Source organism: Zootoca vivipara, chromosome 3 (genome assembly GCF_963506605.1).
Source record: "Zootoca vivipara chromosome 3, rZooViv1.1, whole genome shotgun sequence".
In the NCBI taxonomy this organism is placed as follows: domain Eukaryota; kingdom Metazoa; phylum Chordata; class Lepidosauria; order Squamata; family Lacertidae; genus Zootoca; species Zootoca vivipara.
In genome coordinates, this window is record NC_083278.1 from 35,624,269 (window position 1) to 35,635,683 (window position 11,415).

At 39.9% G+C, this 11,415-nt stretch overlaps 1 protein-coding gene across 22 annotated transcripts in view; it reads left to right on the top strand.

The window, feature by feature from the left end:
- The window catches only part of RIMS1 (regulating synaptic membrane exocytosis 1), a 225,102-nt gene that overhangs the window by 175,396 nt on the left and 38,291 nt on the right, over positions 1–11,415 (top strand). For 15 of the 22 annotated variants that reach the window (XM_060272539.1, XM_060272523.1, XM_035109623.2 and 12 more), the window contains 2 exons: positions 3,446–3,558; positions 8,289–8,455. The exons of the other annotated variants lie outside the window; for them this stretch is intronic. In XM_060272539.1, the coding sequence (XP_060128522.1) occupies positions 3,446–3,558; positions 8,289–8,455 (280 nt within the window). The remainder of the gene's footprint in view (positions 1–3,445; positions 3,559–8,288; positions 8,456–11,415) is intronic. 22 annotated transcript variants of the gene reach the window in all.

Consider the following 11,415-nt stretch of genomic DNA (forward strand, 5'->3'; position numbering starts at 1 on the left):
AGCCAGTTTTGCTTTGTGCTTGCTATGGCATGCCTGCAATGATTCCCATACAAATAATCTAACAGGTACTGGTGGAGGAACAGCAATGCAGGGGAAGCGCACCGCCCCTGGTGGCACGATCCCGGTGGGGTGCCATCGCGGCTGCCCCCACCCGTGCTGGGCGTCATGCCCACAAGATGACACACCATGCCCCCAGGATGCGCACCATGCCCCTGCAGGTGGCATGCCACACCCCTAGGACGCGCACCACGTCCCTGCGGGTGGTGCATTATGCCCCCGGGACGCGTGCCAGCCACACCCTCATCTGCTCTCCCTCCCCCCCGCTGGAGCTTGAAGCTCCGCCAATGCTAACAGGCTACTCTTGCTTGCCACACCAAGATGGATTTCTGACAGTTGGACACATAACTGGGACTATTTGAACTGGTTGGGGAACACACTAAACCTGTTATTTGAATGACAGATATGTTATTTTTCATGTTCAAATGAGCACGGTTACTCTCTAGCAGGGATGGGCAACCTTGTTTTTTCTATCAAGGCCCCCATACCTTCAGGGGTAATTGGTTGGGGGCCACATGCCATTGGTGGACATAGCAAGAGACAAATGTGTATTGAATTAATTAATAAAGAATAAATTCATAAAGAATAAAGATCACTCTTACTCAGTTTTAACCAATTCCAACCCTGTGGAGCTCTACACAGACGTAAGCCCAACTGGGTTGATGAAATTACTCTCAAATAAGCATACATATGTTTTCTTCAAGTCCATCAGGCCAATGAATCTCTTTTTTCCATCTAAAAAGCAAGTGGAAGTAGATTTAATGTGCTAAACATACACATATACAAGGCAGAACAACCCTAAATTTGTTCTCAATGATTTGGGGGACAATGACTTATTTTTGCAAAGTCATACAACCAGGGGAAAGGCTAGTTAAAACCCATCAATTTATTTTTTATTAAATGTAATACCGCTTCTTCCAAATTTTCTGCAATTGTGCAGAAAGAGGAAAGCACTTCTAAAAACCAGGAACATTAAGGAGGATGTGAACAGTTAGAAACAGGCTCCATTCCACTGAGATAGAAGAGCAGAGCAACTCCGGAAAGTTCTGGGGGCCATATAAAATGAGGTTGGGGACTGCACCATTGGCTGCTGGTTGTTCACCTACGCTCTATAGAAAATATACCTTGTCGATCAGGCTTCCTGAAAGGGAATTTGAAAGACAGTGTTTCTAATACACAAATCTACAATTCAGTTAATAAACTCACATTATTTTCATATAAATGCATTCATATTGGAATCTGCTATCTGCAGTCTGAAGAATCATTGCATTTGTAGGTAATAAAGAGGCATATGGAATAGCCTACAATTCTTTAATTTATTTCAATCGCATGCTGTTTTTTCAACGTGATTGTACAGTGCAGTGTGCAGAAAAGTAATATTAGCAGCTCAACCTAACAATAACAGAGACAGGAAAAGGTTTTTTAAAAACAACAACAACAACACCGTAACATGCTGCACATGTAATAAACACTTCAATGTTTCAGATCTGGTACAGATGGCACCATGTAGTTACATTGAGACTTCAGCACAAGTAACTATATAGTGAGCAATCTAAATATGTATTTTGGGGCATTTTCCAGATAAAGTTGGGTTTGCATGAGAGAGGGGACATGAATCTGAAAAAGTAGGTTAATGTTTTGAGGCACTGTTTCATTTTGTTCTCTTTACTACATGAAGTTTTACAACTAAAAACATGGTTTTGTGACTAAGAATGTGGAAAATTAGGCAATATTAAACTTAAAGCTAAATATGTGCTATTCTTTAATATTGCTCATCGATTTATTGTGGCATGCTGTAGTTTAAATAACATTATGTACTTTACCAAATTAAAACATTATTGAAGAGAGAGAGAGAAATCTAACTACTAAGGTTAGATTTTGCCACATTTGCGTTGTGTATCTCCTTAATAAAACATGGTTTTGTATATCATTGTAACAGAATACAACGTGATTTGCTCAGGGTTTTGATAATGCCCTTATTTTGTTGTGTAAAATCAATTAGTTATCACAAATTGGGTGAATCGGTAACCTCTGAAATCAAAATACACAATTGTAGGCAACCTTTATGAGAAAAAAAATCCAGACATACTCTTATATGAAAATTGGACCTCGTGTATTTTTATATTTCTGCTTCCTGAATCTCCTGGAAACACCTTGACCATTTGAGGGATATACGGTACTTTGAGCCCCCTATTTTCTGAGAGTGGTATACTAACGTCCACCTCAGACTCTTTGAGTTATCAGAGTACCTTGCCTGTATACAGTACATGAGTGGTTTAAACATTTTGGTGTATACATTGAGTCACCAGTTTTGTGGGGAGATGTAAATTGCACCAGGCTGCGTGTGCACCAGATTTCAAGTGTCTAGCTGTTTGAGAAGTAACCTATCAATTTTGATAGCCTTGTGAGTGAGTGAGTGAGTGAGTGAGTGAGTGAGTCTGTCACTCAGGCCCAATTAGTGAGTGATATAATGTGATATAATAACTGTAAATCAAATACTCAAATCTAAGTCTGAAGAGGCTTCGTACAGGATGGTATTCAACTGTTATTCAGAGGTAACACTTAAATTAATTAAACATGCCTAAGTTAGATCCATTAATTTCAACTTAGCTGAATACAAGCCACAGCTTGGCTTTCTTTCTGGAATGCCAGCTTCTCTTACGAAGGGTTTAAGTGTGAGGTGTAAAAATGCTCCTTTTTCAGACTTGAGCATAGACTAAGACTGGGGCCTTATCCAGTTAGTTGTATAGAAGCCAGTGCAATGATTGTCTGAACCCACATCTATCACACTTGCATGTATTGCATAGTGTTATTTTGAATAGGATAACAAAGTATAGTTATATTAATATTAAGATGATTGAATGCTACAGTTCTACAGACACAGTAGACTCACAACCTACACATATTTAACTTGTGCACATTCAGCTTTACAAACTTGGCAAATAAATAAATAGAAAGCGGGTGGGCATCTGGGAGGAAAACTTTGCCAATCCCACCCGCCATTGCACCCAATGTGATTTGATTATACATGATTTTGGCGTTATGCTCTATCCCCATAATGTATCCCCTGCATAATTTGCGGGTCTACTGTACTGCCAAGATTTATCAGCTTTCAACAAGCAAATGTTCTTCTCCTGGTTTAGAATCTATTGTACCACCTATAATTATGTAACAAATTTGGAATTGTATCATATAAATATTTGCAGGCAGATCATGATATTAACGTTAGCATGCCTATGTCTTGTGATACACACAGTGCTTCTTTTTGTTGTTTGAATACCGTACTACTTGTTCAAGTTGAAATAAGGTCTAAGTTGCATGTAAACCATTTATTTCTTTAAAAGTTTTTCTTCACTTTCTAATAGGCTTCCATTATGTGTTTTTACAGCAAATTTAGTAGTGGAGGAACGAACGAGACAGATGAAAATGAAAATGCACCGTTATAACCAGACAACAGAGTCTGGTTCTAGTCAAGAACTTGAACGTGAGCAATATACTAAGGTAAAGTTAGTGTTAAAATATAATACTTTATTTGGAAAGGGGAAGGAGAAACCTTGATTTAAAATACGATCTAACACAAAAGTTTCTAGGAAGACCTGAAGTCACTACAAATACTAACTTTATTTTGGGGGCATAATTTCATCCATTCAGTTTTTACAGCACGTTAGAAGCTTTCTGAAACAGTTGTCTTGCTACAGTTGTCTTTATTCCTATGCAATGGGAGCTGTAGAATCACCCCAAAGGGGCTTTCTTGCTTCACAAGAAAGTGGCAAGAGTTATTTGCATATTTGTGTTTGATGTTTCTTTCTTAGGTAGATGTTTGGTATAATTGGAATAACTGGAATAAGTGTCTTGCCTCTTGGAGATACAGAGCAAGGCTTGGAAAGGTTGATCTGATTTATAAGTGTTTATGAGTTTATTAAATTTAAGAGTTCGGTGTTCATGGGGGTTTTTCTTTCGTATTTTTAAGAAAAGCAAGCCTACCAATGAAATGTGACAATTCTTTAATCAGAACAGCGGAGATGAGCAAAATGAGAAGGTGGAATCCTTGAGAGACATTGCCCCAGTATGGCTACTACTATTTCAGCAGCTGCTTCCTGTACTAGTTTAGGTTGTATGCAAAACTACATCTAACATCTAACATATATCTCCCCCCAACAATAACAGACTTCTCAGGATGATTCCAGGTTCTTTATCAGTCATGTTTGAGGTGGTACGCCAGTGTGTGTGACTGCACTAGACACGGCCATTTCCATGTATGGCTCAGTTAAAGCTGCCAAACTGGAAACATGATTTTTAGATAATGTATAAAGAACCTAAGGCAAATAGAATAGCTTGAAGGATCTGAAGGTGTTTGGAACACAGTGAGCTAGTGGCAAACATGGTACCTTCCAGATGTTTTGGATTACAGCTCCCTGATGGGAGCTGGAGTCCAAAACATCTGGGGAGCACCACGTTTGCTACTCTGAACCAGTGAGAGGGCTTGTTGAAAGTTGGGTATTTTTGTTTGGAAAGAATGAAACTGCATGCACAATAATGGTATGCGTCTCCAGCTTGCAGCTAGTGAAAAAGTTAAGTTGTGTTACCTAGGAGGGATGCACCAAATTTTTAACCCTGAAAAAATTCAAGCTGAAAAGATTGGGAGGGGTTGTAAAGGGCCCACCCGTGAAAGACAGACTTACCTTTCCCTTGGTTTTTCATTCACTTCATTATTCCTGTTGTTGCTTCTCTAGAGTCATTTCTCCCCACTAGCCAACCAGGGATCATGGAGTGTGGAAGATAACATCAAGACACTACATAGTCAATCAAATTTTGCTTGCAGTATCATTGCTGAGGGCAAGCAAAACAACAGTTATCCTACTGGGAGGAATTCAGTATATCCCTGCATTGCCAAAGCAAAAGTTTCCTGTTCTCCTGCACTCTGAGGATACTTTAACTGCCTCTCACAGTATAATGTCACAAAATGGAGCAACATCTAGTTGCCTTGATAATGCTGGAGCATGTGCCTTTCCACCTGCTCCTGTATAATGGATAAAGTTCTCCCTGTGTGCATATTTACTCCAAAACGATTGCCAAAAGAGAGTCCCTTTTCACAGGGGCTTGGAGACTTTATGAAAAGGTGTTCCCCATTTTAGTTTAGGCTTAGATTGGAGACTTTAAACAGTGGAACCCTGGGTTCATTCTGAAATCTGTCTGGCACATAGGGAGGCTGTTCTAATTATGTCTGCATAATGGTTCCTGCACTCCATCTTGAAAACCATTATAAGCTGGAGATTTTTGGGGAAGCAACATTTTTAAATCTACGCCAGGGTGGAGAACTTTTTGTACTATGCTTTCTCACTTCTCCGATGTATCTGTATTTAGTGGGCTGGGTACTATTTATGTTATTACTGCTGTATTTGTGATGCTTTCTATGCACATATGTACATTGTCCTGGAATCTCTTGGCTACAGTGGCTGGGCTAGTGAGGAGAGAGGTCATCCCTGAGCCCAGGTTTGGATGTTATGCTAAGCCAAACCTTGATTTAGCTCAGCACAGTACAGGGCTTTAAAAAGACCAGGAAGGAGCAATGTGCAAGCTCGTCTTTGGTAGCCCACACCTTTGTTTAACTTACCATAGCCATTGTTAATAATAATAATAATAATAATAATAATAATAATAATAATAGATTATTTATACGCTGCCCATCTGGCTGGGTTTCCCCAACCACTCTGGGCGGCTTCCAGAAGGATATTAAAATACAATAATCTATTAAACATTAAAAGCTTCCCTGAACAGGGCTGCCTTCAGATGTCTTCTAAAAGTCTGGTAGTTGTTTTTCTCTTGACATCTGGTGGGAGGGCGTTCCACAGGGCGGGTGCCACTATCGAGAAGGCCCTCTGCCTGGTTCCCTGCAACTTGGCTTCTCGCAATGAGGGAACCGCCAGAAGGCCCTCGGTACTGGACCTCAGTGTCCGAGCAGAACGATGGAGGTGGAGACGTTTCTTCAGGTATACTGGACCGAGGCCATTTAGGGCTTTAAAGGTCAGCAGCAACACTTTGAATTGTGCTCGGAAACATCCTGGGAGCCAATGTAGGTCTTTCAAGACCGGTGTTATGTGGTCTCGGCGGCCGCTCCCAGTCACCAGTCTAGCTGCCACATTCTGGATTAGTTGTAGTTTCCGGGTCACCTTCAAAGGTAGCCCCACATAGATTTTTGTTGCATAGCTTATGAGATAAGTTCAACAAAGGGGGGGGGGACCTGATATAAAAAAATAGCAAAAGACATCTTTGAGCATATTAAAGCTTATTCCATCTAAATATTTCCAATACATTTCAACTCAAGAGGATACTCTTTGAACAGGTTGCTTCAGTTTTCAAATGTGGCTGGCTGTTATAATTTGAGGGCTAAAATTCCTGTGTTGTGCAATAGATGCTATCAGCTTTACTTCATACCTTAACATTATACTTAATAATTTGTGCATCTTCCCCAAGGTACCAAGTATTAGCTGTAGTCTATTTTGTAGGTATGTTTGTTCATGTCTTACTGAAATCCATGCAGTTCCCACTGGTTTCAGTACATAAATGTGCACAGCTATGTGTTAATAGACGCCATTGTTAACAATGCTGACACTGCCATTATGCTTATTTATTTAATTAGATTATTTACCTAATTAAATGACTTTATGTTACTGTAAAGTTCCATAACAATAAAACACACAGTTATAAAAAGCAAAAGCAACCATAAAGCAAGAAAAGCATAAAAACGGTTAAGAACAGTTCCACATATAAACCATTTAAAAATAATTCCACATATAAAAACAATAGAAACATTTTTTTAAAAACAATAAGAATAAAAAAGCCAGTAAGTTAAAAAAAGGTCCAATACAGATGTGGACTGGGATAAAGATATCTATTTAAAAGTCTTCTTGGAAGAGGGTGGTCTTTGGGGAACAGTGAAAGGACAGTAGAGATGGCACCTCTCTAATATGTAGCAGGAGGGAATTCATAGAATGAATCATATAATTATAGAGCTGGAAGGGACCCTGAGAATCATCTGGTCCAACCCCTTGCCATGCAGAAATATGCAGCTCTCCCATATGGGATTGAACCTGTAACTTTGGTGTTATCAGCACTACACGCTAACCAACTGAGAATTCCAATGGGTAGGTTCTACTGCGCTAAAGGCCTGATTCCAACATGATATGGAATGGACCTCCTGATAAGATGGCATCTGCAGGAGACCCTCTCCTGCCAAGTGCAGGGATCAATTGGATATTTAAGGGCTGAAATGCTATTTCAGCTGTATTGGACTTTGTACACATTCTGAACATTAGTGCTAGTAAGTAGTAACTGCCAATACGGGTGTAGTACACTGTTTTGTGACGGTATAGGCAGGAATAGCCATTTGTATTCCCCATAATGAGCCATGAATGGGCACATCAAATGTTAGGAACAGCACTGGGACCAGCAAAGCTCCTCCCAGGGTTGTGGGTATCCAGGCATGCTAAATGTCTGCCTAGAAGTTTATTTATGGGATGTAAACATAAAGCAGGTGTCATCGTCACTTATCAACCCCTCAGTTTTATATCTTCAATTAATATAGCCTTTGCAGGTTGTCAACATGCTAAAATGCTACTATTGTCAACAGAATTTTTTTTATAAAAAAAATGCCACCAGGCCAATGGTAATATCATCTTGTGAGTCTCTTTGGCACAATGCTACCCAGTAGTTGGTTGCTTATTTATTCATAGCAACTTTAGAGAGCCTTCACCAAGCTGGGGCCCTCCAGATGATTTGGACTACAACTCAGCTAGCATAGCCATGATGGGGCTGATGGGAATTGTAGTCCAAAGAAGCTGGAGCTCATCAGGTTTGGGAAGGCTGGGATAGAACTACTTAGAACTGAAATCATTTATAAGTGAGGCCATTTATTATTATTATTTATTATTATTATTATTATTATTATTATTATTATTATTATTATTATTGAGGAAAACTGGCCCCTGAGCAATTTGTTATATTTGACTTCTGAGAACTATTCCCTCTACTGGTCTGGCAAAATAAAGCATTGTTCTTTTGGGGATTTCTTTTAATAATAATAATAATAATAATAATAATAATAATAATAATAATAATAGAAATTTCCTGAAGTTTACCAGTGTCACAATGATATAATGATTTGTAACATCATGAAGCTTCCCCCGCTCACACTGTCAAGAGAACTCACACTTTCTCTTTTAACTCTTTAGTATAACATACAAGCAGATCAGTACAGAAGTTGTGATAACGTCTCTGCCAAATCATCAGATAGTGATGTCAGTGATGTGTCAGCCATTTCCCGTGCCAGCAGTGCCTCACGTCTCAGCAGCACAAGCTTTATGTCAGAGCAATCAGAGCGCCCGAGGGGCAGAATCAGGTGAGTTCGCGATGTAGACTGAAATATACTCGGAGTCGAGAGTGAATTTCATGCTCTTTATTCAGCTCATAGTCATCAAGGAGGAGAAGAGAAGACGAGTGGCTCTTTTCCCAAAACCATCTGCTTATATACATTATTTACACAATGGGCCTTGCGTGATTGGCTACTTCAGGGCTACACCTGTGGGCCAATTATATTGTGGATTGACTTCTGCCTGCAGCCTGATTGGCTGCTCCTACAGGCCAATCAGGTAGCAGATTCACTTCTGCCAGCCGCCTGATTGGCTGCTCCAGCAGGCCAATCAGGTTGCGGATTCACTTCCACCTGGAGTTGGATTGGGTAGCTCCCGCTGATTCTGAATCCTATTGTTCTAGGATTCAGCTCAGTACATAACATAGACATATATTGATATTTCAAATAATCAATTCTTCACACGCATATACAAACAGCAATTGCTAGTTGCAGGGTGGGGCGGGGGGAGGAAAAAAGGAAATTCAAACTTTGGATTATGAATGCTGAAGCAGCAAAACAAAACCTGAGCAGCTACCAATAGTGGGTTAGCTTAAAAACCAGAACTTTAACAGAATCATTTGTTCCAAAGTCATAGTCATACAATCACTTGTTATGAAGAGTAAATTAAATATTATTGGGTACAGGAGCCTGCAGTCTCAAAAGCTTTATGAAACCAAGACTGCAAACCAAAACCACACTGCCCCATTGAATTCAGTAGACTTCACCTCTGAACTGATATGGAAATAAGTTTCAGGAATGCTTTTGAAATATCAACATTTTCTTTGAAAGGCGTTTCATATATTCATTCATTAAAATGTCAAGCCTTTCCTCGTAACATAATCAATGGGGCCCTATAGTCCCACAAGGGAAGTTTAACTGTATTGCAGCCAGTTAACCCTATGGAATATTTGTGCACATGCAGTATGAACTTCTTAGATAGTGCCCTTTTCTTGATGTGTCTTTGTAAATCTTTAAATCTAACCCTGGTTGCATGGGACCCACTTTCCCGTGAGTGACTGCCATGTGGTTGAAGTAGTGCTTAAATGATCCAATCACACTAGCAGAATGTCCTACCTACGTGACCAGGGTAACATTTAAAGGTGTCCTAAGTTGTCTTCCTTTTTGTGCTCCCATAGTAGTGATTGAAAAGGTTGGATTGAACAGAAGCAATGTATTCCGTATACAGTCATATTTGTAGAAGAATAGTTGCAACAAGTATAAATTTTGTTCTGCATGCCGTAGTTTGCCACTGCTTTGTGTTTTTTTCTACAATCGCGTGGTATATAAATTTTTATGAAATAAATAAATAAAATACTGTAGGGTCAAAATCCTTTTGCTTTTTAAATGCCTAGTTCCTCTGCCATTTTAGTATCACCATAAGTTCAAGTTATCATGTTTTTGTTTTGCTTTTAACATGAAGCTAAATGTTTTGTTGTTGTTACAAAATATATTGTCAACACTCCACCATTTATTCAACATTAATTAAGATTGTGGCCTTCTATTTCCTAGCTTTACCAGCTTTTCAGAGATTTTCCGGGTAGCAGCAATTGCAAATCATTATCTCAGAACATATTGAAAACACCCCCCCCCCAAAAAAATCTCACCCTCTGGCTCTTTTTAATGACAAAATGGTCTTTGGTTTTTCTTTTTTGGGGGATCAGGTGGGAGTAGAGACTGAATGTTACCTGAGAACTAGAGCAATGGGATAGGCTGGAATCCCATCTCTGACAAAAGTTGACCAGTTGGATCAGTTTTTAGATTTGCAGCATGATCTGGCCATACCTTCTACTTTAGCTGCAATGAGTTCATTTAAAAGACAGAGCTCTGTCATTCCCAAATTTAAGCCAGTAACAAAATTCCCTCTTTATTTAGAGTTTCAATGTCCAACATGCCCATTATTTACAAGCCTGCATTATAGCACAAGCTATAAGTTAGTATGAATTAATAGCATAATGTCCAACACCAAGCATCTTCAGCATGGTGGGGACTACAACTCCCAACATCCCTAACCATTGACCATGCTATCTGAGGCTGATTAAAGTCATAGTCCAACACATCTAGAGCGTACCATGTTGGGAAGGGCTGTCCTATGCCTTTGAGCTAACAGCTCCTGCAGTATCACTGCCATGGAGTGAGTGATGGGAGGCGTTAGCAGTTTATTGAAAGTTTGCACCCCTTCTCCCACTTCGTGAGCTGTCCCAAAACTCATTTTAGAGGGCAGGTATATAAATATGGAATAAATAAATAAATCTGATGACCTCTAGGTTTCGGCAACATTAGACAAGCTCAGCAAGCAGGTAGAGACAACATGGAAACTTTGGTACAGGAAGCTCTTGGGTCTCCAGCAAGTGGCAATGGCTATACGTAACCTGTCTTTGTGTGTTCCACTGGGGAAGGGAAGCAAAGAGACTATTTTCCTTCCACTACTACCTTCTGCCTCAAATTTGGGAAGGAGACTCTTGGTAGAGCTGAGCCGAATTTTCATGAGTTTAGATTTTCCTGTTAAAATGTACATGCCTGATGACAAAGCTCAAACAGCTGAGAAATGGCATTGAGTTATATAGCAGCACATTAGCGTACATATTGTAACTGATATGACTTCAGCGGGTACTAGATAGATATGGCCAACCATCTCCCAGCCCGTCTCTTCCTTATGGCAGTGATCCATCCATTCGGTTGCAGCATTCTGTAGATTTATGATGGTACATTAACCTGTTCAATGCAGTGGGCTATGAGGCAAAGCTAGTTCCTCGGGTGTTGCACCCCATCAATTTTTATAAATGTAACAGCCAATGATAGCAACCTACTTCTGCATCTCCCTTACTTCAGAGCACAGAAACATAGGATGCTGCCCTATATGGAAGCAGACCAGTATTGTCTACACTGATTGACAATCACTCCATGTTTTTAGGCAGCAGCCTAACCTGAATATGCTGGGATTGAACCTG